Genomic DNA, 27,024 nt, shown 5'->3' with positions numbered 1-27,024 from the left:
TTGAAATATACTTACAAACATGGGAGACTTTTTTCCAGGCATGTAAGTATTATAATCATATACTATTAACTCGGTATAAAACTATATATATATATATATATATTATAATAAGTAACTTGTTATTTGGCAATAATGAAAATGGTGAAAATGTTTTAAAAAATAAGCCATCTGCGGTATTGCATACATCTATTTTAAATATTATACTTTTCATCCGTGTACATATTGCAAAATGAATTACACAATCAATGAACATTCAAAACATATGATTCATAATATTCCTTTGAAATGAGGTAATGATTTATAAATGCATGTTAACCGAAATTGATTTATTAAAGTGAGAAAAACTAAATAATATTTATATATTTTGTAATAATAGACAAAGATATAATCTGGTTGATTTGAAAACACTATCATCAATTAGAGTATTATTTTTTTTTTAATAAAACCTCTTTCGTACGTTGGATTTTTTAGAGAATGTGGTATTCAGTTAATGGCAACCAATACTTATTATACACTTGCAGCCTAAATGAGAACTTATTATCAGTAGACTATTTAGCATAATTTATAATAAAGAATCAATATTTTTTTATTGGTCTGTTACAAATAAAATTATTTAAGTACAGAAAATGATATGATGATTTAATATATTATCTATGATGTTATATTTATCTTGAAAGTATAAATTTTTTAAAATTTTTAATGTAAATATTGTTAAGTAGTAATAATTTTAACTGATAGATGCCAGTGCTTGAGTGTTCCCCGATAATTTAATGTACTAAAGCGGTTCGCCTTAACTGAATGCAAAATTCCCTTAGAATTAAAAAGTTCTTTATCTACTCTGCCGTTTGGCTCACTTATGTGTTTTTGATGCAAACATTGCACCGCGAGATTCTGGTTCGTAAATTGCCTGACTTGAGAGTTTGCCGCTCAGGCAATTTGAACTGGTCTTGGTCCTCAATGGTGGCCATCCAGAAACTCAATTTGTTGGCGAAGTAATGACATGTGCCCCGGGCACCGTTGCATTCGATGAATGGCGTCGCTCTGAAGTCCTCCAGGCAGGAGCCGGGACTTGCGAGTGCTTGGCCGCCGCCCTGATCGCCACCACCCGTGTGCTGTTCAAATAATACACATAATCAATATTCTTTATATTTACAATACGATTTATAGATATAATTGTTAAGTTAAACTAAGTACGCTTGACTTATCAACACAAACACTTAAGTCCATGCAATTGTTGCTATGTCAAAGAAATTCTTCCGTTGCAACTAAATTGACTGCCATTATATACACGATATATTACATAATATATGATTTCTAAAATGCTAATTTCATATCGATATTGTTTTTCATTATTTAAATATTCATTGTAATGATTCTTTTTTCGAACGCCAGCATAGACTTTGGCAGTCATGTTTTGGTAATCATATTACTTCTGATTTTCTATACCCAATTTAAAACCATGTCCGGAAACTTGTACGTATGCAGTTCGCCGTATCACACTTCACCGTGAAATGTTGTATCGGAAATATATGGTCGTATATTAAAGACCGTCCAACCTGTTTCTGTCGTATAGTACTGACATAAAATTCATGTCTAAAACACGGTTCTTGTCGGTTTACACTTCACAGGAAGCCAGCAGCAAGCAAATTTTGAAAATAGCCTGTATACTGGATTATTTGTTAGGTTAGGTTAGGTTTTCATTCAGAAATTCATGAATTTTGCCAAAATCAGCAGAAAATTGAATTAATGTTCATATTGAATCTAATAAAATTGGAGAGCGTATAGTATACGGTCATCTCTTTTCGATAATAAAGCTCACGGCGAACTATGCCATGGTGAAATGTTTTATGTACAACTTACATGTTACCATATAAAATAGTCCCAGAATAATGCAATAATAATTGATGTAAGTATGTATTTATTTCTTCGATATTTCTATGCAAACATTTGGTATTTTGTTTGCGATGGGTTATTAATAAATAACGTCTAAAGATTGGATAAATAAACAAATATTGTATATAAATAAATACTATAACTTTCCAAATAGTCTAATCGTATATTATTTAATTCATAAGCTGTTTTTTATGAAAGTAAGTGTCTCGAAAGGTTGCGAATTTATGTGTTTCACTCATGTATCCACTTAAGACAACAACGAAAGTGCTAGCATTTATAAAATTCTTATTTACTATAACTGTATGAAATATTTTTTGGTTGACATACAATGGCGAAACTATGAAAATTATAAACTATTGCACTATCAGTGGTTTAATTGAATAAATGCACATATCGCAGATATAGTGACCATTACAATTTGTACGTTTCAATGACGCATATCAAACACCCACACGCTAGTCATTCAATATTCACATTAACAAAAATATTATTCATCAACTGAGATTTAGAAATGGAAAGAATATATTATATATTTTTTTACAGCTGTCATTTGAGTTTCTCTATTCTGACATTAAGTGTTGTGGCGCTCTCACTAAATCGCCGATTTCGACTGCCCGAGACTTAAGCATTTATGTATAACTTTGCATCTGGTCCTTAGCCATTTTCATAGTAAACCAAAGTAAATGTGGCAAATAATCGGACAAAATGTATTGAAACCTTCCAGTCTTGTCAATATAAATAAATTAGTGTCATGCAAATTAAAAATGCCATTGAAATATCTAAATTGAATACAAACCATGACAAAGCTGTATCCGATCCAGAGACTGTTCCAGTTATTGGGACAGTCTGGAATGGTCAGCGACTGACTATGTACAGCGATCACATTAGCGGGAGCTTCACAGACGGTGCACCTTGAGATGTAGTCTCTAATTCCGTTCTCCTCCACTGGCATCATCGGAATCGGCGCCGAGGTGGAAAGCCAATAAGATTTGTCGTTTCTGCTGGCGTAATTGCACACATTGTTCAAATCGCAGAAAATGAATGGCATAGTGCTGAATTTTCTGACGCAAGAACCGGCGAAACCGAGATCTTGATTATGCGCCTTCTCGTCACCTTCAATGTAGAGTAGCGAGTATCCGTCCCACAATTTAACATGTCCCGGTTGACATTGTGGTACGGTCGTGGTCTGACTATGTCTAACTAACAGGATACCTGTCAAATAATCAGGCGTGTGATCACATGGTGCTCCAGGGAATCCCCGTTCACCAATTTCTCCTGCGATACCTTCGTAGCCTTGCAGTCCTTGAAGTCCAATCAAACCTCTTTCGCCTTGAGGTCCTTCAGGACCAGGTAAGCCATCTTTACCTGGTAATCCCCTTTCGCCAGCATAACCATCTATTCCAGACAATCCGGGAGGTCCCATTGGTCCAGGTTTTCCGTCCGCTCCAGGAAAACCATCCAGACCTCGTTCCCCTTTAGGTCCTGGTGGAGGAGGTAGAGCGTCCATTCCCCTATCTCCTTTCTGTCCAGTGCTACCGGTGAGTCCGGTTCGTCCGTCGAATCCACGATCTCCTTTTTCTCCCACCCTTCCTTCTAGTCCAATCAATCCTGGAGACCCTGGCAAACCAATCTCGCCTTTGACTCCATCGTACCCGGCTCGGCCTGTTATTCCGGTGAGACCTCGTTCACCCTTTTGCCCTGGAGCTCCGAATAATCCTGGAACACCCCTCTCTCCTTTGACGCCCTCAATTCCGCGTTCCCCTGGTGCACCCGGTCTTCCCGTGAGCCCGTCAATGCCAGGTGCACCTGGGAATCCCTCAGCGCCCTGGTCTCCTTTCTGGCCTTCAAATCCTGGAGATCCTGGAGATCCCACTTGTCCTTGAAGTCCTGGTAAGCCCACCAACCCTATCTCACCCTTCTGTCCCATTGCACCAGGAAGACCGTCACGGCCATTCTTGCAAGGAAGGCCTGGAAGACCCTTTTCTCCTTTTACAGTAAAGCCTGATCTGCCTTCTGGTCCAGCGGGTCCAGTTGATCCTGAAAATTTTATTAAGGTATAATTTATTATCTCATTTCTAAATAGATAGACCAGGCCATGACACGAAACTATAAACTTTGATGGTAGTGCAAGTTATTGCTCATACTTCGAATGCAATATAGTAAACTGTTTGTAGAAAATGATGATTGTTGCATATTGAAACAAATGGTAAAAAATTTAAAGAAACATATTTTTTAAATGTTACCTTTTTGTCCTTCAAATCCGGCCAATCCTTGCATTCCTCTAGCACCCTGGAATCCTCGATCTCCCTTTTCGCCCTCCAAGCCCATAACACCAGCATAACCAGCCAATCCTTTGTCACCTTTAAAGCCATCTGCTCCAGGACGACCTGGTTCACCCTTTTCTCCTTTGGTATCGACAGTAGGACCCGGATAACCTCGCTCTCCCTGTGGTCCAGCTGGACCGGTCTCACCATCTTTTCCAATAATTCCAACTAGACCGCGATCTCCTTTAAAACCGTTCATGCCAGCAAATCCTGGATTACCCTTTTGACCTATTTCACCCTTGTACCCTGGAGCACCTTGTGGACCAGTGTCTCCTTTTTGGCCGGGTAATCCATCAATACCAGGAGCTCCAGGTATTCCAGGCGCTCCAGTGAATCCTTGGTCACCCTTTGGTCCTGCATTTCCAGGATAACCAGAACCTCCTCTATCACCCTTCTCTCCGAATAATCCATCCAATCCGCTTCTTCCGGTATCACCCTTTTGACCCTGAAGTCCTGTTCTGCCAATTCCGTCTAATCCTCGCTCCCCTTTGGCACCTTTAGCACCTTCAAGCCCCTGAAGGCCGTTAGCACCTCTTAGCCCAGAGCTTCCCGACTCTCCTTTCTGTCCTTTCATTGAGGTTGGGCCAGGTTCACCTTTCCGACCTGTGAATCCAGGTGCACCTCGGTCTCCTTTTTCTCCATTAAATCCAGCTGGCCCAGTCGGACCTGGGATGCCGGGTGGTCCATAGTTTCCTTTTTCTCCAGTTAAGCCTGCTTCTCCTGGTAACCCATCCAATCCTCTTGCACCATATGCACCTGCCAGTCCAACTTCTCCTTTATCACCTTTCAAGCCAGCAATTCCATCAGATCCAGGCATTCCCTGAGCACCAGTTCTTCCTCTGGTTCCTGGAAAACCTTTGGTTCCTTCTCGTCCAACATTACCACGTTCTCCCTTTATTCCAGGGAACCCAGTATTTCCTTGTTTACCAGATTCTCCGGGGAAGCCTTGTTCACCTTTCGTACCATCTATTCCGGGTCTTCCAGGGGCACCAGATATTCCTACTGGTCCAATAAGTCCTTGATCACCCTTTTCTCCCTGTGCACCAGTCATGCCCACCATACCAGAAATTCCTCTATCTCCCTTTTCTCCCGTGAAACCGATAGCTCCTGGGGATCCATCATTACCAAATTTACCGGCAAGTCCTCTAGCTCCTTTGTCTCCTTTTTCGCCTGATGGTCCCATGGGCCCTTGTGGTCCCACTACTTGTAAACCGGGCTCTCCTTTGATGCCTTTGGGAGCAGGTGCTCCAGGGAATCCTCTAGGTCCTTCTCGCCCAGGTTCTCCCACGAAGCCCAAAGGACCGGTTTCTCCTTTTTGGCCTCTTGGTCCAGGTAATCCACGAGGACCAACCGGCCCCGGGTTTCCAGTTTCACCATCTGCTCCAGTTTTCCCTTGAAGTCCAGGAAGTCCCTTTTCTCCAGGGTATCCAGTAGGTCCTTGAGGTCCATCATTTCCCCTTTCTCCTTGATTTCCTTTACTACCTTTATGATCGATTAAATATTCAGAATCACAAACTCCTGGTTCTCCCTTGGCTCCCCATCTACCGGATGTACCTTTATCTCCTTTCCCTCCTTTCGCTCCATCATAACCTCTCTCTCCTTTGATGCTCAATCCTTTTTCTCCTGGAGTACCCGGTATACCATTATTACCCGGAGTTCCATCAATTCCAGCATCTCCCTTAATACCCCTGTCTCCTCTGGGACCAGGCATTCCTAATGCACCTGCGGGACCTTGTGGCCCGATGAACCCTCTCTCTCCCTTAACTCCAGATAATCCTTGGAATCCTTGTGCGCCCTTCAAACCTTTTTCTCCTTTAACTAAATTAAGGGAGACAATTGCGGGTCTTCCAGCCAAACCTTCAGGACCAGGAAGTCCAGTATCACCACGTTCACCCTAAATAGAATAATATGAAATTACGGTTTGAAATAATTCTATATTAAAAAGCATTGCAATCTATTGCAATGAGGTTTACATAAAATATTACCAATATCACGTAATTAGTAATAGTAAGTTTCACATTTAGAAAACATTTTTGATTGCACAGAAATTTATATAAAGTCTCTCAAATTTGAAGTGAAAATGTTTGAATGCTGAATAACTAAATGATTTAGTAAATCACACATATAATAATGCATTTAAAAGAACTAAGAAAAAAGAAAAATCTTACGGGAGGTCCTTGGACTCCAGGTGCACCATCACTGCCATCAATTCCTCTATCACCTTGAGGCCCTCTTGCACCGGAAACACCAATTTTTCCATCTTGCCCATCGATCCCATCCAAACCTCGGTCTCCTTTTTGGCCTGTACCTCCGGGTCTGCAATCAGAGCATCGCCCACCGATGTCTCCCTTCGCGCCGTGATTTCCTGGAATACCCGGGAATCCATTTTTGCCGGGTATACCACGCTCTCCTCTTGGTCCTTGGAGACCATTTGGTCCAGGTATACCTAACAGAGAATTACCAGGCATACCGCGAACACCAGTGTACCCACGTGTTCCTTTCTGTCCTTTGTCTCCATCACGGCCTTGTGCTCCGTCCATTCCTTTGGCGCCCTGTGAAATTATTTATTTATCTATGTATAAAATATGAAGAATCCTTTTTAAATTCGGGTATGTATAAACTGGGTACCTATATATTTTTTGTGATTTCTTTTTTTAATATAACTCTATCCTAGCGATAACTTTACTCAACAAAAAAAAAAATGTTTCAATGTTATCAGCTGTTTGTTCAAATAGTCACTAAACAGCTACTATGGGGTTAGTATATTCTTTGGAGTAAAGAATTCCCACTTTCCAAAAAAACAATTATTGCTGAAGACTTTTCTTTCAAGATCTGTTATTTTCTTATATTAATTACATTTATATGAATAATAAGAAAAGGAGGGATCTAGGAAGTATGTGAACTATTCAAAGGAAAATTAAATCAATCTCTTGAAGAAACCACATAGAAAACTATAACTTTCCATATAAATAATACTTTACGCCAGTATTAATATATTCATATATTGTGACTACAATTATACTTTATGGAGTAAAGTAAACCTACCCTGTTCAATGGACTATTTTACCACAATATACACAAGTATTTTTTTAAAATTTAATGAAGGTTTTATACTTTAAAACCAATAGTTTTTATATGCTTCAATGCAGTATTTCCTAACTATGGTGTAAATACCCATTATTGTATTTTTAGCATTTGGGGGGGGGGGGGGGGCTGCTGAAACCAGGTGGAAGATTGCATCATTGCATATTGCGATGCTTGTGAGAAGAGTGCATTAATTTCGTAGCATTAGTGTATCCGAATTATTCTACATTAAAATAAGTTTAGCCCTTAATTCAAGATCAGGAAAACAGAAGAGGCACCATCAATATACTAGAGAATATTTGCAATTTGGTTTTGTTCCTTCTTCTATATCAACAATATTGCCAATGTGTTTACTCTGTCAATACGAATTTTCTGTCGAGATAAATGACCATTTTTTGAAGAAACAACCTGACAAGATTAATAAAGATATATCGTACACTCGAAAAAAATTATTGATGAAAAGGAAAATATGTCGTAATTAAACTTTCACAAGAGGTTCAGGAATCTTATTAAATATTTTTGTTTTCCTACCTATTCTAAAATTAAAAGTTTACTTCGTATCACGTAAGACAGATAAATAAATGTGCTGAAATCAATAATTTCAACGTCTTCAAGGGAAGGTAGTCAATACTGTATAAGTTTTCCTAAAACTTCATGTCAAATGTCGATAGGTGACTGTTTAAAGTTTTAAACCCTTTAACTAATATGATAATAATCAATGTTAACGGTAAAGAAATAATTGTCTATTACAACATAAATTATATAACTGACTAACCGCTATTGATAGTCCATTATCTCCAGTCATTCCTCGAGCTCCAGCGGCTCCTGGCGTTCCAGTATATCCCCTAGCTCCTGTCGCTCCTGGCAGTCCATGTTCACCTTGTTCTCCTTTGCTGCCTTTATCTGCGGGAGCTCCTTCAGGTCCGGGGGTACCAGGCGTACCTTGCCCTCCAACTTCACCAATAGGTCCTCTTGGGCCAGTAGTTCCGGGTCTGCCGTCTAATCCTTTAGGTCCCATCGGTCCAGGTGAACCGCGCGGTCCCTCACGTCCAGGTGGACCAGCGAATCCCTTTCCTCCTCCGGGCATTCCACGAGGTCCACGCAAACCAACAGCACCGGCAGTTCCATCACGGCCCGGCTCTCCCTTAGGTCCGTCGAGACCTGGAAGACCCGGTAACCCTTCAGTACCTAAATCACCCTTCTGACCGATAAAACCCATTGGACCTGCGTAGCCGTCTCTTCCCTAAAATTAAAATAAACAAACCATAGTTATGTTATGTTTAGGATAATAATTTTTGTGTTAATTTTGAAGTTTAACGTGTATGGATAGCAAGATATTTCGTTGTTTATAGAAATCAATCAGGATCTATCTGCCAACTACTATTAGCGAATACTTTGTAAAATGACAAATAAGCTAAAAATCCTATTGACGATAGTCGATAATCGGAATAGTCAATCAACATCAACAATTAATAGTCTGAAACCAATTTTTATATTAATATAATTATATTAAAAATTTGACCACAAAATGAAGCCAACAAAATTACCTTGTGTAATTTAACACATAAAACATTTTTTGCACTTACTCTAGGCCCTGGCGCTCCTGGAAGACCCTTCTCTCCCTTTCCTCCTGCCGTGCCAGTACTGCCGGTTTCGCCCATAATTCCTGGCTCACCCTTTTGTCCATAAACACCAGTTTCACCTCGATCACCCTTCATACCTCTTTCTCCAGGGATACCTATGGCGATACCTTTAGAGCCTTCAAGACTAGGCGTTGAGCTAGGCCCTCTTGGACCCCTTTCTCCTTTGTCACCTCTGTCACCTTTAGGGCCTGGATATGAGTTACCGGCATAACCCTTGAAACCTTTGTCGCCTTTTTGTCCATCTGGACCCTGGAATAACAATTTATTTTGGTTAGCTATAATATTATGAGTAATTTTGAGTTGTCAAATAAAAATATATTGATAAATAATCTATTTTGTTTTCAGTTTTAATAAGTACAGTATCTAATAATTATATTCACAGTGGAATAAAATTAAGATTAGAACATTGAGTCAGTTTTGTCCCAGTTTTGAATACTGCTACTAGGTCAATTTGACATGATGATTTTACAATAAATTTGGTTTGGAACCATCCCATGTACGAAATGTATATGTATAACAAATGAATGACTACTAATCCTCGTAAAAAAACGTTTACATGACTTCCTCATTGTGTAACATAATATTCTGCTTGAATTGGAATCAAAACCATGTCTTTACAGTGGCAGGAAAGTACAAAATAGAATGTTTGCCGTCGTTCAAACTTACTATAGGACCAATATTTCCTTTAGACCCTTGGGCTCCTAAGAGACCTTCTGGACCTGGAGATCCTGGCTGTCCTTGGGAACCATCAAGACCTGGCTCTCCCTTTTGACCTTTGTCATGCAGACCGGTATACGCTGACTCTCCCTTATTACCCTTATCTCCAAGGCCTCCCGGATAACCACGTGGTCCTTGCATTCCTGGCAGTCCATCGATACCAGATGCACCCTGAAATAATTAAAACTTCATTAACATGTATATAAGACATAGAATATAACAATAGGAGAGGTAGAAATTTCAGAATGCATGTTTCTGAAGCCGTAGGTGCGAATAAAGTCGAATCTCGCTCTTTGGTAAATAGAACTTACAATATTTATTTTTTCAATACATCATCCAATTGATTCTGTCCAATGTTTGTCTTATCTTCATCCCTTTTTTCCAACCCGTTGATCATACCTACTATTAATATGCATGATAACAATACCCTCACATTATCAAATATGCTCAATGTCCAAAGTGTAGGTAGTCAACCTTTTTATGCCTACCGCCCACTTTTGTATCTCTGTTAGTAGTACAATTTTCTAACCGCCCACCGGTTCCACAGTAAATGTAATTTATAAATTAAGGAAGTCATTTTACTTTATAAAATTAAATACTGGATATCTGGCTCAATTTTTGTGAGGAACAAACGAAGGTCTCGTCTTTCGGAAATATTCAGACAGTTTCTTTCTTTGGTCGTAATATGATTAACAGCACTAAAGCCTGATTCCACAAGATATACGGTAAGGAAAGGTATCAATAAACTGAATACTGTTTTCCACATAGTTAGTTACATTTACGTAACGTGAACTAAACTCATGCGAGGGCGATACAAATAGTATATTTTCTGAAATTTAAATTGTCACGGGTAATTTTATGAAAATATAATGAAAATGTTTTTAAAACCCCTACCCGAGGCCGAACAATAAAAAAAAGAAAATAAGTCAAAGTTGGTCTTACTCACATCTGTTCCATTGCAACCGTCAACACCGGGTATTCCTGGAGCGCCGGGTGGTCCTTCTATTCCATGAACTCCATTCATACCTGGGAAACCTGGCATACCGAGTTTACCTCTGTCACCTTTAGGTCCGCGTGGTCCTTGAAGTCCAGAGTCACCTTTCACACCCTTAGGCCCCGTGAGACCTTCGGGTCCCGGTCGCCCGGTTTCTCCCTTTACTCCAGTTTGTCCAGTAGGACCGGGATAACCCTGAAACCATAAAACGACGATTTCAACTGACAATAATGTATCTCTTTGTTTCCAGAATTCCAAGTGTTCAAGAAAACATATACCTACGATAACCATACGTCCAGCGCTCGAAATGGAAAAGTTTACGAACCGGAGCGCTCGACAAATTTTCTGAAGATATTTACATAGTCATCAAATCGTATGTGTATTTTATAAAAATGAGTGTGTCAGATTTTCTATTCTATGGCCTATCTAGCTCAGACGGTCAACATATTTTTTCCACGAGACGGAGCGATAGTTTTACAAATTTCACGTGCCGGAACGGCGCTCCGGTGCTTTCCGTTCCATTTCGAGCCCTGCATACGTCCTATATTATAGAAGAGTTTTTAATTTCTTTATTAAAGTATTGCTTAGAAATTGTGTATAAACAACTTCACGCTGGAGAAAAAACCATAAATGCGATATATTTGATTACAAATATTTACAAAAAAAATGCACATATATTTCACCTAAGTATATGTCTATTATATCTTCCATGTTATTTGTTTTTTAGTATTGATATATTTTGCTTGTGCCAGAAGGAAAATGACATTTAAATCGATTTTTCGATTTTCAAGTTGTCATTTTATATTTTTAGATGTTCAATTTTATTGTCTACTTGTGAATGAATAAACGTCACAATTAAATGGCTTTAAAAGAGTTATTATTATTAACTGTTTATTCATGAATCTTTCTTAGATTTTTTTCCCAAGCCAATTCATAAAAACACTTTTTAAAAAATAGCTTTCTCGAAATAGAAAAGTTTACGAACCGGAGCGCTCGAAAATTTTCTGAGGATATTAACATGGTTATCAAATTTTATGTGTATTTTATAAACCTAAGTATGCTAGATTTTTTGTTACATGGCATATCTAGCTCAGACGGTCAAATTATTTTATCCACGAGACGGAGCGATAACTTTACAGATTTCACGAACCAGAACGGCGCTCCGGTGCGATCCAGTCCATTTCGAGCCCTGCTTTAGATGTTATTAATTTATTGTACAAATACGTTTTCATTTTGAAAAAATCAATTACAATAAATTGTATTCGGAAATATGTACGTATGCAGTCCAGAAATCCAACATATTAAATCCACGGGATTTCTAATTAGGTAGGTACTCTAAGTACTCACCCTTTGGCCCTTTTCCGCGAAGCATTTCGGTATACAGCATCCTGGACCCGTGCAGTTTCTGGTAGGCTGGCCATATGTGGGGTTAGCATCTACAATGTCATAACTCTCTAATTTCGCGGGAATATCGGGACGTCCGTAGCGTCCTGACCGTGTGACGTTTCTTCCTCCTGCAGAAGTCGACCATGTGTCCCAAGATTGCTGCAAATAAACAATTAAAAATATATATCAATAATCAAAATTTTATTTACAATACTCAAAAGATTCTTTTATTTTTTCGGTAGTAGGTATTAATTAATATACATAATTTTGAAAACACTTCTGAGAAAATATATTATAATACAATAGAAAAAAAATCTGCATCTCTCGGGTATCGCGCCCACGCACATAGACCACTATACTAAAGGAGTCATACTTTTTTTATGATTTTACCGAGGCTTTCACTGCTACTCGCTGTCATATCGCCTCTTCTCTTCTAGAAGGTCTCCGCCGATCAGGTCCTCACTCCAATTCTGTTAAAGAACTTTACAATTTTGCCAAGTTCTTCCGTCTTACCCACCGCCAGAGCACCTTTCAACTCGTCGACATTCTCAAAGATATCCGCAATTCGTAGCTGTACTCTGTGTCGTTCATATTTAGGGCATTTTACTGCTGTATGTACAATGTCCTCCAAAACATCAAATTCATCGCAGAGCTGCGAATCGCTTCTTCCCATGAGGACATCAAATCTTTCACCCATTGTGTGCCCTGTTCTTAGCCTGAGTATCAGCGTAAGCTCATTCCTCTCCAAATGAGACTCTACAAACCAGGGCTTACTCCATTTCCCCCTATATGTTAATCGTGTCCATTTTTTGAATAATATAATGCCTAATTCTTGTCAAATTTGGGATCATAAAGATTATAAAATATATTTTTCTATCGTAAATATGTAACTATATAATGTTAACATTAATTTTACTAATGGTTTTGTAAATGCGTTTAAAAATTAATAAATCTCAACACCACTGCACATGGATGTACTGAAATATGACTTTATTCTAAAACATTAGAGCGAGAGGTTTAAAAGAATACTATTTTATGTAATAAAAATACTTTATGCAGTCATAAATTGTTTAAAATAAATATAAAGGATAATAAGGCTTCAAAATTATAGAAATAGATTATCTACAACGTTTAAGGGATGCCCAGGGTTGTGGTCTGAAAATAGCATAAAAGCTCCATTTTGACCTACGCTGAGCATGTGGGCCCTTAAGGGTGGCATTTTACCTCGGGACATCATTGACGAACAGCGCAGAACATTATCGATAATTTCTTTTATTATGTTAATTGTCTGTGTTAAGTTTTTTCCCATCAACCCCATCTGCTTTTGATGATAATGGTTAATGCATTCGAATATTGCAGTTGAATATAAGCGGAAACCAATAATTGCTATACGATCTCTTTATACAAGACCTTTTTTTAATAATGTTATATCAACGAGTATTTACAGCTTGGCAATGGAAGGGATGGGTAAAATCTCAACAGTATTTTTTATCGAAGATTTTAATATGTCCATAATAATTAAGTATTGTTGTCAGCAATCTTTAGTCTAAAATGAATAGGATTCAAAAACACGTATTTTGCTACCTGGGGGAAGGTGTTGACTATTAAGGAGAAGCCTTTACTGAGCCGTTTTTAAAGAGACACCTAGCGGAAAAATACGAAGCTTACAACTTGAGATTTTTTTTTGATAATTTGCAAATTCAACTGTATTAATTAATAAATATGTATCTGAAAACATTAAAAAGAAAAATATTTTTTATTTTAAGTCAAATATAAACTGACAATTGTAAAAAATGTGAATTTGTTGAATCGGACCGGATCTTATTATTACATATATTTTATAGTCATATTTATTATTAAAATTTAGTTTATTAAGTTTTCTAAGCATCGCCTAAGAGATTTTTGACTAATTTATATTTTTAATATTTTTTATATCTATTATAAAAAACATCGATTTTTATATAAAATATAAATGTGTTTAACTTGAAATCCTTTTTATTTATATCATATGTATGTTATTCATATATGTTTTCGGATACATATATATTAATTAATACAGTTGAAATTGTAAATTATCAAAAAAAATCTCAAATTGCAAGCTTCGTATTTTTCCGCTAGGTGCCTCTTTAAAAAAGGCTCAGTAAAGGCTTCACCTTAAGTAATTAATCCAAATATCTTTTTTATTTCTCTTACATACAACACTGGAGGATATTTAAAATTCCGTCTGTATATTGAAGTAATATGACAATCTTTATCTACTATATTTGATTCATAGAGGTGTCTGCATAACACCAAATTTTGTTGTTTATACATTTAATATATTCGTTTATATTATAATCATTGAATGGTAACCTCACAAATAACACATGTGGCTAGGATGCACTGAATGCATTTCGATTTGAGTATGTTGTTGGTGCAACACTGCACTGGTGCAATTCTACGGTGCACTTTTTTTACGTGTGTGTTTTAAAGTTCTCGTAAAGCAGCCTGTGGCTTGATGGATAACATTATTTTATCAAGTCAATGATTCCGGAATCAAAAGGGCAGACTTATAGTAACTAACTTATAAGTTCATCAATGGCCGTATGCCATTTTAAGTTGGAAATATTAATTCGTATTTTATGAGTAGCTACTAGGTTAACATTCAAATAGTATTTATTGAATAAATAAATTTAATTTACATCAAAGCAGAAATTTTTGTAACAAAATAATAAGAAACATTCTAATAATCTAATACTCAGTGATTCCCAACCGGGTTCCGCAAGAATTTGAAAAATCTTACAAACAAAAGAAATAATTCTTAAAGTCTAAGAAACAGTCTTAACACCATTTTGGTAATACCTAAAGAAAATGTTCAGTATGAATTAGATTTGATGATTTGAAATGAAATATTTGAAATTCGGAAGTAAACATTTTGGGCCGGATGAGTTAAATAAATAAAGATAATTCTCAAAATCTCGAAAAATCAATAAACCCGTTTCGAATTCTCGGGAAAAAAGATATTTCAATTTGGGAATTATTCTCGAATCTCGAAAAATGAAAAAAGTTTAGATTTCAAAAGCTATTTTGTTTAGCTATCTAGACATTAGAGAAAACATGTGTTCTTTAAAATCTCTAATTACCTTTTATTTATTGTTAAGTATTGAAAGTATCATGGGTCATCACATGGAATGTTGAGATAATGAGAAAATACTGCCATACAATTAAAAAAATATGAGCAATAGAATGCAAGAAACGATTAGCACATTTTTTTAAAAAAAAAGTAGTAATTATGATAATAACACAAATTAAGCGCTGGTTGGTCTCGTACAAGATGGAGAGATAGTTGTGATTTGAATTTAAATATCATGGGCATCCGAAACTGAGTGGAAGTAGGTGTTGGAGAAGGCTAAGAGGAGGGTTGTAATATATTATTTACGCATATTAGATTCAAATGCTACAGTATCGAGTAGATGATTTGTTGAGTTAAGCTGAGCTAAGTTGATTTGCCACCCCGCTATACTATATTTATAAAAAAAGAAGAAATTTCGGAACAGATATAACTTATAAGTAAGTATTCATGGAGCTGATGCCTAAATCAGGAAAGCTAAAGAAATTATGGATATTTTTAGGCATACATATCATACAAGACGTGACTATCGATTTGAGAAGCACTGGCTCACTGAAGCATCATCTTCTGCGGTAGCTTTTTAGCGCCTGTTCGTTAACTCTTTCACTGCATTTAGACGCCGGGGGTAAACAAACTTTAACGCGATATGCTATTGTAAACGAATAGTGATCGAGTTTACACGGTCAGTATTTCCAATATGCGGTCAATAATATCATTGAATGATCAATAATTTTATTAAATCGTCGATAATTTTATCTAATGGTCAATAATTTCAATAAATGATAGGCTCTTTTAAAAATCTATAAAAAATACGAAAGATTTTATGTACTACTTACAATAATATACTTTACCACAATAGGTAGGTATATAGAATATTGAATTTTTTACTGATTGATAAAGGAAATTATACTGAATATGAAATAAATAAGTACCTACACCAGTTTTATATATATTTTGTTAATCTCACCACTTAAATGAATTTTATACTAATAATATCAAATTAAGGTTGTAATCAACATTACATTGTGCTTTTTTACCCTGTTTGACATATTCCTCGTTCTTCTTAGATTCTCGATTAGAGGGATGGAAGGATCAATGAGTCTATTCTATATTTATCGACCGCTAAAGTGATAAATATTATCAAACTTAGGGTAGGTTTGTATCAAAGTATTTGCACTTATTGCACCTCTCTTGCTGCTGTTAAAATATAGCACTTATTGCAACAATTTACAACCAACGTATTGTAATTCGACGGTGATCTGACAATAGTATCTATCTGACATATAGTCAATTTTTCAGGGGGTACAAAAAACTGTTTTTGTCTGTATCAGTATTAATTTTATGTTCCAAGTGAAATGATTTAATATTAGTAAGTACTAAAACAGTGATTTAAAGAAGATGTATGGAAATTGTAATATCATATAATAAAAGAAATCAAGCAGGTAGATAATATTTCTATTTAGTTTATTGTCAGATAGACACTATTTTCCGCGTTAAATTTGAGTATTTTAGGATTTTTTTCGTAAAACAATAATATTTCCATTCGATCCATCACCAAATTTTGTACAAATACCTAGAATTCGCCAAAACTGCAAATAGATACTATTGTCAGATCAACGACGATATTGTTACAATAAGTTACTTTGACACAAACCTACCCTAAGTTCGATAATATTTATCACTTTATCACTTTAGCAGTAGATAAGTACAGAATAGACCCACAAGAATGGCTAACTGATGAAAATTTTTCTACCCTACACTATGCCTCAAGCGGCATAATATGAAAACTTTAAATTATTACATTTCATCGATTATTAATAATCAATTCGTAACTAAAATTATTAAAAAGATTATTCTTACACTATAAAATAAACTTTGATTAAAATAAAATAATTGTTCATCTTGTGTATTATACTTAATATATTATTTTATGGTCATTTTTATTATTAACATGTAGTTCAATAACAACTTACGAATGCTGTCGGAGCAATTTTTATAAATTTTAAATTTTTATGTATTTTTGTTAAATTTAAAAAAAATATATCGATTTTTCTAGAGACCAATAAAATATAATTTAAAATGATTTTTGTTTAATTATGTGTACTACTTTTGGAGAGTGCACATAGTGCCCGAAGATGCCGAAAGGCGAAACCCGGGTCACAAAAAATGACTCAAATAGTTACTCAAATAAAAACTAAAATCCATTAGAATTTAAATTCAAAATCCATCAAGTACCTTCGGTGGATAGTATTAATATTATTAAATAACAGTTTTCTTCTAAAGGCATTACTTTCACCCTTAAGAGCATCATTAAGATAGATCTATGTACGATCATTAAGATAGATCTATCTATGTCCACACGTGTATGAATGGTTGAAAATTAAAACCATTACTATAATATAACTTGTTGTCTATCCCTTAACGTATAGGTCTTATGAGCTTGTCATCGTGACGTGATGTATGCTGCGTTTAAAAATGCATTTTTGTATTAACGGAACGTAAAGTGTTAAGCGTTTGGTGGCAATTAGGGTACAACCAATAAGAAACAGAACCCAGTGACATAGAAGAAACACTATTTGTGGAGATAGTCTAATTTTTATTTCTTATTATAGACATATCTATATCCTAGATTCTAGAAGACACTGGTTGGGAATGGCGTGCGCCGGAGTGGCACATAATCTTATTATTACTCCAGTCAAAAAGATCTCCTAAAATTTTATTACTAAATGAGAAGAAGCTAATCAGTCATTTTGAAAGTTAATATTACACATTAAAATGTTCATAAATCATTTTTACATGTTTTATATGTCAGTTTAAAATGTCTTAACAGACAAAAACGGTATCAATATATTAAATAATATATAGGTACAATGTCATATTCCATTTGAGTTTATTTTTGTGACCCGGGTTTCGCCTTTCGGCATTTTCTGGCATTATGTGCACTCACCAATGGTAAATGCAAACCTGGTATAGAATACAGCTATTTTTTGTTTATATTATAATATACTTACATAATTTTAAAAACAGTTCTGAGAAAATATATTATAAACAAATAGAAAAGATCTCTTTTTTGAAAAAAGTAAGATAGGATTCGATCTTGCATATCTCGGGTATCGCGCCCATGCACATAGACTACTATGCTACAGGCATCATATTTAATTGCGACAAATTTTAACTAATGACTTTTTAATATTCTCTGAAGTGTTTTTCAAATTGAGCTATTATTGGCGATCGGCTTTTGTATTTTAAATCAAATGTTACATTCTTAAATATTATGAATTATTCGTTGAATAAAAAAAATAGTTTATAATTATAATAAATTAATACAATAAAGAAACGTGAAAATCTCATAACTTGGTTTGGACCCTCCCAGGAAATAAAGGAAAAAAACCTCATAACAGTTACTTTGTATTAACAGATTTTTTTGGGAAAAATGAATGTCAGCTTTTCATTCAATCAATTTAGTCCTTGATTTCTAACTCGATCAACCTCACATTAGAAAACATATATATATATATATATATATATAAGTATACCTATATATTTTTTTCCATCCGCGTGATCTTAGGCCGTGATCCACAGCTTAACAAACGGGTGCTCTAATAACTACGTCACCGTGGGTGCGTATATTAAGTATATAATTGCCCATTTACTGCTGACCTTGTTATAAGAGATGTCAGCCATGTTTATTATTTTTTTTCGTCTGTGGTCAAAAACAAACAATGCATTGGTGCACCACAAAAGTCAAAAACGTGACGCGGGAAGTGACCAATGACCATCAACGAAAACCAGTTTTGTGCTTTCGCCGCACGAGCTTTTTGCCACTAGGCCGCGAAAGCTCCGCACCTGATTTTATCTCGTCGATCAGAGATGCTGCTTCTGTTAGGAAAACGATATAAGTATAAGCGGATTTTAATATCAAAGATGTCATTTTTACTCTGACAACAAATACTGAATAAAGCAACTGAGTAAGAACGTAATTAAATATTTTTTATGAGTAGGTATATTGTTTTTAAAGCTGTTAGTTTCAAAGTCGGTAACCTCAATTTTCCACACATTTTGAGGTAATCGCAAAAAAATAATAAGCACGTTTAAGAATGCAAACAAATATAGTGCAGAAGAAGAGGCAGGCTGGATATAGAATGCTAATGGTTTCCGTATACATAGGATAGGTTGTTGTTTTATTAAACTAAAACAATAATACAATGCAGTTCCACCATGAATTAACAGTTAACAATATAAAAGAAAAAAAATAGGATAGGTTAACAACGATTGAAATGGAAAATTTCATGAATCGGAACGCTCGATAATTTTCCGTGAATATTAACATACGTATTGTTGTTTTTATTTAATAAAACGCAATTTTTATGTAATACTTATTCCACTTTTAATCAAGAGATTAGGACCGGTTTCGTCCGCCTCAGAAGGACATTTTCAACAAAGTTGAGAAACAAGTTGAAAATGTCCCTCTGAGGCGGACGAAACCGGTCCTAATCTCTTGATTAAAAGTGGAATAAGTACTACATTAAAATTGCGTTTTATTAAATAAAAACAACAATACAATGCAGTTCCACCATGAATTGACAGAATAACAAAATAAAAGAAATTAACATACGTATCTAATATTATGTATAACTATATAAAAATAAGTGTTTTATATAAAAATAATTAAATAAATTAAATAAATAACTATATAAAAATAATTATTTTGTAATACCTACCTAGTTCAGATAGAAAACAATGTCAGCGCCGCAGGCGAAAAATGAGATTTACAAAACTTCATCGATATATTTTTAACCATGAGTCCGACAAGTTTCGTATTAAACATTAAAAAAATTAACTCGAACCCGAATGTGCTCTACGTTTTTATAGATTTGTTCTAGTATGTATGTAGTTATATATCTGTCTGAGATGTTTTAAACTTATGTATGTTCAATAAAGAATATTAGATTCTCAAATCGTGTGATTTATTCGTTGAATAAAAAAAAAGTTTATTATACATTTAATGCAAAATAAAATGCATTTAACATCATTAAAATAAATAAAAATAGTAATGTTTGAAGTTAAATATAAAAATGATGGCTGATGAATATAAACTATTTGCAACCAACCTCCGGTTTATATTGCTGTTTGTATCAGACGGAGCTGGATTTGATATTTTATGAATATACATACAATAAAAAAGTAGCTACTTATAGAATTAGAATGAAGAAAAATATAAAATAATTAAAATTTGAGGTTACTGACTTTGAAACTAATAATCTCATTTTAACTGAGGGTGGCAATTTTTCGCTCAATGGCTGCCGTATGCGCCGCGGCGGCCTTGAATAAGATGTCACAATGATAATTTAAAATATTAGATTTTTAACAGATATGTAGGAAAGTACATAATATAGCTATATAAAAAAAATATAAGAAAATACTTACGGCTTGTGCTCCCACTATGAATATCAAAAATATTAACGCGAATCTGGAAAAAAGAAGAAAAAACATTGTTTAGTAGTTAGTCGTATAAGAATATTTTCATTAAAACCGGAGTATCAGAGTATGTAGGTACTTAAATACTTTTAACAAATGAAGTGAATACTTTTTAATAATACAGTAGGTACCTTCTGCATAGATTTGGATTTACCATATGGATAAAGCGGTTTCAACCCAAGGCCTCCGAATTGGTTTCAAATTTTTTTTTTTTTTTTTTTACATACTGTAAACATAACAAATTATAAATTTAAGACGTTCACGACATGAAATTTAAAAACAAAGAAATAGTATTAAACAGTGTAAAGAAAAAATAAATAGGTATATGCAGGCAGTATCACAAAAACAAAATGAAAAGTAAAGTAAAAGGTACAGAAATTATAAAAAATATAATAACATTATAAAGTATCAAATCACACCGAATGAGCTAATTGGACCCTACTTTAAGCATTTATAAAACAACGCCTACCTATACTCATCCTCACGCAGGTGGAATATATCAACACCCGAATTGATTTGGTTAATATCAGGTTAGTTCTTCTCCTTGGGAGAACAAACAACTGATGCTCCTGATTTCTAAGATGGTTGGGGCCCCGGAGGCCGAATTTTTTTTTTAATAATGCTATTAACAGTGAAACACATTTGTGGGTGACTCAAATAATATAGGTACCTACTCCTGTTAAAGATATATCGTATTGCATTTCAGTAAAGTTGATCTTTTTTGCAACTTGTGTAATAAAAATTAAGATGAAGCAAATATATTAAAATAGTTTGCAATTATCAGACCGAGAAGTAAATATATATTGAAGAATAATATACAATTTTTTAATATTATATTAGCCCTGGGCCACATAAAATGTAAATTCGGCCCTGCTTCTGTATTATCTTTATTTAAAATGTAAGGATTTATTTCAAACTGGAATTGTTGATTATTATCAAATAAAACAAAATTTGTTAATGGATTTATAAATGAAAAATAATAATTATGTCTGCCGTAAGCTCCTTCCGCTCTCACGATGGCCGCGCGGCTAAAGCGTCGGCTTATAGCGTCGTGGGTCCCAGGTTCGAATCCTGGATCTGACAAGTACACAAATTATTTTTCAATTTGTGTATGAGTCAGAGTATAGACCTAATAGGTTGAGCAAGTGGCTGACATCCATTTATTGTAAAAACAAAATCTATTAATACAAACCTCCACTCTGTGGAGGCCCATATGATCTTATTAGGATCGGACATGGTCGAAAAAAGAAAAAAAAACATAGTGTAACCATCGTCGTCTAGGTTTCCCGATCTTATTTTTGTCTTCCGGTTTATTAAGAGCAGCTACTTCGGCGATAGGGTGTCTTCCTTTCTTGAGACATCACTGTACATACATCGTGGGTAGTTCGTGTTTGTAGCTTTTTCATCACGTGCCATCTCCTAAGAAGCTTAGCAATATCTTCATTTCAAACATATTATACTCTCTCACATATTTTTTAACATGGTACAGCTTGACTATCCATAGGAAAATATGGGAGTGATGAATAATTATAATACCTACCTAACAACAATTTTACTTCCCATATATTGATTAGTTTAATCGATTTTCCATATATCGTAGATATAGTTCTCACACGTTAACATAATTAAAATAACAGTGGTTTTTATGCATTCGGCAAGATAATTAAAGAAATGACCTTGCCTTATAAAGTATAATAAGCTGTTCAATATATTGTAATAATAATATTTTGAGAAATTGGAAATCATTGATGAAAATTCCATCCCTACCATGTTAGTCTTGATGGGGAAACCGGTTAAGCCGCAGACCACGTGTAAATATTATGTATATTACAGATTTCGTAAATGTATAATTTAGCACGTTATCCCGGTGTGACATTTTGACCTGACTTCCCCTCAATGACAACAGAAAATCGTTAAAAATGTTGAATTAGGGCAAAACACGCCAATGTTTTGAAAATTTTATCGTTTTACACTCGATAAGAGTAAAAATATAAATTAAGATCATGGGTCACGGTATCTCATCTAATTAAATTTTAATGTAATCATACGCAGTCTTACAACATTAATTTTATATTATTTCATATTTAAGCAATAACCCTGATAATTTTTTTATATCATAATTATTCCAAAATTCGTACTTCTTTTATTAATAATTATTAATAACAACAACATTAATCTCTTTAAGTTATCTTGAATGAAAATAACGGATTCGTTTCGTATTTTTATTAAATAATTAATTATATAATAACATGCATACCTACTTGATAAATAAGTTAAGATTATTTTCTGAATTAAACTGTATTATATTATTTTAATTATTCGTAACAAATACTAACGAGACAATGAAAAAAGTCGAAGATAATATGATTATAATACAGAAATGCATTATTTACAAAAAATAAGAAAATTTCAATTTTCCATTAATTGTGTAATAACTAAAAACTAACCACGTAATGGAAATGTTTATAATTATAAGGTAAAATACTGTAAATCTGATTTTTTAAAAAATTATAAATCACTACTCTCACTTTATAAATTATTTATGTATACCTAAGTATCTTATTAATTAAAATGGGATAGAAAATCACAATTACGTCAACTTTCACAGAGATTAACAACATTTGGGTTTGGAATTACTTCGTGTATTCAAATATGGCAGTTTTTTTTAAATACTGGTTCAACGAAAAGAAAAAAAATGAAAATAAATACGGAAAACTTCAAAGAGTAAACAGCTGATAATTTATCAAAGCCAGACTGTCAAAAATTGAACAGGTGCCATAACACAAGGATAGATAATTTTAAGTACCTAACTGTTGAAAGCATGTGTTTTACAAGGAACCACTAAGTTAGGATTAATAATATAATATACGAAATAATTATAAATAAATATAGAATCCGCATTTATAAAAGTCATATTACTTAGCTTTTTACAGCTAAAAATAATAAATATTATTCACATTTATTATAGGTAGGTACAAATAAAGATTTTATTATAACGTTACAACTTTATTTGTTACAACGATGTTTAAAAAATAGAAAATAAAAAAGACTACGTAGCCATAACGTTAAAAAATAATAATAAATAGTTTTCTAAAACTATTACAGGTACCTACACAAAAATTCGCCACGAGGAAAAATTCTATGAATGGGGCCCAGTTGTCTACCTTCATAATCGAATGATTTTTGTATTTTAATTTAATTACAAATCTATCTATTTTGGATTTAGACAAAGATAAAGATATTTTCCTATGGGGCCCAAAATATTGGGCCCCTATTTTTGTATACAATCTTTGTCTGCAAAAATATGCCTATGCTAGTATCTAAGGTAAATTTATAAATGCAATGAAATAAGGAATGATTCGGTAAATCTTATAATTGCAATTGAATTTTTCAAAATGTGGTTTTTCGTGTTTGCAACTAAAAAAATAAATAAAGGTAATATATAGTTATTAATTGTTTTATTAATCATTTTAAAATGAGAAAATGTAATTTTAATACTTAAATAATATTTAAGATAATATTCAAAGTTTAGGGTGATACTTATTCCATGACGGATGACCATATTTTCAGCAATCAGAGGAAATCTTGCGAAAATAATACAACAGTTTTTTTGCACACACTTTTCTGCAGCACTATAATGTCATTTTAAATATAATAAAGGAAAACACTTTTTACAATTAAATATAGGTACTATTTGATACCTTGCATAAAATAGGAGAAAAATTAATTTTGCGACAAAGGGGGTTAGTTAAAATGAAAAATTGGGGTAGATGCGTGGGAGGAAAACTGAAAGCACTAATTTGGGGGTGTATTTAATATTATTTTACGTACCGCGATGCGTTAGCCGCCATGGCGGCGGTCTGTAAAGTTTTTTCTTCTCGCTAGTAACACACACTGCGGCCTGGCGCATCCAAACACGACGTGCCCGGCCTCAAATCCTCGCAATCGCGCCGTCAAAAATGTCGGCCGCAACCGACGTCAACAATCACCGAACGAAACGCGAGCCTGCGCGCCACTGAAACCTAACCAGATCCCGCAGGCGACGGCAGCTACTATCCCCCCACCCCACGCCTCTGACGCCGCCACGGAAAATAGTCCACAGAAAACTCGCAATAATCGAACAGGATCGATTCCAATTTCAAAATATAAATGATGTAAATCTAATTAGAAAATTTTCTTGAAGGGATATGTGAAAGATTTGTGAAATTTCAGAGGTTTTTCGCGGGAGGTAGGGATGAGAGAGGCGCGCGGAGAGGGATTGGATAGGCAGGCGAGGGTACACGCGCGCCGCGAGCGACAGTACGGGCTTTGGCATGGCGCGGCCACATTGGCCCGGAGGGATAATGACGCCCGTAGCCAAATACATCGTGTTTTTCATATTTGTTTTCGCGACGCACGTGCAAATCACAGAATCGGTAAGTCTTTTTATTTAATTAAAAAATAACAAACGCATCACAAAATATACCCTTCCCATTACATATATGTACATTGTCTTACATTAAAAGAAAATTCTGGAAAATCTGTCAAACCCGATGACAGATTGTAGGCGGTGCAATGTGAAAGTGACGTTTGAAGTCGTCTTTAACAGATGATCTGGGCTTATTTATTATTTCTTTCTTCAAATGCAATGGAATTTAAAAGACGTCAGCCTTGTCATAAATGGTCGAACTTTTTTCTATTACGAGCGTGTGTTAAAGATTTTTTTTATTTGAACAAAAACTTTCTCGTTAGTTAGATACTATTTTCACAATCAATTATTGTAAACAGCTTTTGAAAACAATAATAAATACCTATAGCAGCCATCATTCGCAGATTTTTTTTCATCATCAATTATATAAAATTTGTAAAAACTAAACCGCAAAAAAATATATGAAGTATGTAAGCAAATGGGCCCCTAAGTATCGACAAAAAACTTGGCCCCTATATTTTGGGCCCCTATCTTTACATCAATCAATTGACCTACTGTCATATATTATTAATAAGCATTGTTTTTTTATAATATGTTTAACAGTTTTCCTATTTTTTATATAAAATAAAATAATTGTGAATCTTTTACAAAACTAATTTTTCTTTTTAAAGCTACGTTTGTTTTGTTTCGACTTTTCTGGTTTTTTGAAAGCAGACGAGGATCGTCGAAGTATGCAATAATTTGAAATTCTAATTCAAAGTCTGCGAGCGGGTTTGCAAAAAAAGTTATCCCGTGTTACCGATCGTTGAAATACCTAGCGGTAATACCTACCCACATCGTATAGGTAAATCGCCAAAAGCTTTGGTGGATTATAATTTAGACGTATTCGATTGGGCCGGCTCGCCTTTTTTCAGCGCGTGCGCGGTATAAATAAGCTTTTGACAAAAGCTCCGAACTTCAAAATGAGATTCTTATTACAATACTTTTATCGTGTCGGTTATATTTAGATTAAGTGAAAATATTTCAGCTGATTTCAATTAATTTGGCTATATTTATTATTTATTACAAATGCCATTTAATAATTGTGCAATATATAAGTATTTTAGTGATTAAAGGGTATCTTTAGTATTTTTAATTATTTATGTATTCATATATGTGTGGTTAATTGAAATCTTAAAGAAACATAGCTATCCAATAGGTATCTAACTGAGAGTACCTAGTTCAATTCCTCGATTGATTAAAAACTTTGCTAATATTATGTATTTGCAATACAAATTTGTCGCCTTTTTCCTTCACGTCTTTTTTTCTTCATGGATTTATTACGTCGTTTTTTTAAATGTAGTAATGATAATTTAAGTTCCGTTAACCTAGTGTATTACTTCATCAAACATAGGTAGTGTGCTAATATTAGCTATTGAACATTATAGCAGAGATTCCCAACCGGTTTTTCATTCTGGGAGAACATTTATGATCAAGAAGGGAGTAATGAGCACATATTTCTGCAAAGTTGAAAAACAGTGGAAACAATATACTTCCCCACAAATATACGAATAACTCTGAACTTGTTTATTTTTTAATCGAGCAAACATATTTTTATGATGGTTAGTAAAAATTAAACAAAATTGCACCACAGGCCAATTTTTTCATAGTATGAAACATAAATGTGGAAAAAATATGTTTTTTTTATATTTATAAAATTTTGGAGATGGCATTCTGGTGAAGTTATTTTTTTGATAACGTGACCATTTGACGATAAAATTTTGTTTATTCCACTTTTACACCGACCTCCACAAATTCTGATACTTACCCAGACACCAATGATAAAGCTTAGGTACTGACCTAATATATTGTTAAATATATTTAATACACAATTATTAATATACTTGATATTTTTAATGTATTTGTAAAATATTTAATGAGAAATTAAGATTTTTATATTAAAAAAAAAATCATTCAGTTGAATCAGCGATGGCGAAAGGTGGAGGCAG

General features: G+C 34.4%; 2 protein-coding genes across 2 annotated transcripts in view; one reads left to right on the top strand and one right to left on the bottom strand.

Annotated features, from left to right (window-relative positions):
* Positions 1-176: 176 nt before the first annotated feature.
* LOC147078215 (uncharacterized) lies at positions 177-24,645 on the bottom strand. The gene is made up of 11 exons (XM_085960573.1): positions 24,460-24,645; positions 20,578-20,620; positions 12,003-12,200; positions 10,608-10,850; positions 9,611-9,832; positions 8,888-9,193; positions 8,077-8,544; positions 6,386-6,769; positions 4,137-6,111; positions 2,690-3,930; positions 177-1,112 (listed from the first exon to the last, which is right to left on the bottom strand). Exons 1-11 carry the CDS (start codon positions 24,477-24,479, stop codon positions 855-857), a joined length of 5,358 nt encoding a protein of 1,785 aa, XP_085816699.1. The 5' UTR covers positions 24,480-24,645; the 3' UTR covers positions 177-854.
* Positions 24,646-24,926: 281 nt separating this feature from the next.
* Positions 24,927-27,024, top strand: part of LOC147078214 (uncharacterized) — a 116,019-nt gene continuing 113,921 nt past the window's right edge. The window contains exon 1 of the mRNA XM_085960572.1: positions 24,927-25,043. Within this exon, the coding sequence (XP_085816698.1) occupies positions 24,942-25,043 (102 nt within the window). The 5' untranslated portion in view covers positions 24,927-24,941. The remainder of the gene's footprint in view (positions 25,044-27,024) is intronic.

The sequence above is a fragment of the Rhyacophila brunnea genome, unplaced genomic scaffold (genome assembly GCF_057557595.1).
Source record: "Rhyacophila brunnea isolate RB1 unplaced genomic scaffold, BYU_Rbru_1.0 scaffold_118, whole genome shotgun sequence".
In the NCBI taxonomy this organism is placed as follows: domain Eukaryota; kingdom Metazoa; phylum Arthropoda; class Insecta; order Trichoptera; family Rhyacophilidae; genus Rhyacophila; species Rhyacophila brunnea.
Note: the sequence above shows the minus strand (reverse complement) of the source record. Positions and strands in the feature narration are given on the sequence as shown.

Bases quoted from the DNA above. Each gene is read 5' to 3' on its own strand.
- LOC147078215 (XM_085960573.1), bottom strand. From the start codon at position 24,479: ATGGCGGCTAACGCATCGCG. The intron at 6,770-8,076 runs GTTAGTCAGTTA...ATAATTTCACAG, and splicing joins ATAATGGACTATCAATAGCG to GGCGCCAAAGGAATGGACGG. The intron at 1,113-2,689 runs GTTTGTATTCAA...TTATTTGAACAG, and splicing joins TCGGATACAGCTTTGTCATG to CACACGGGTGGTGGCGATCA.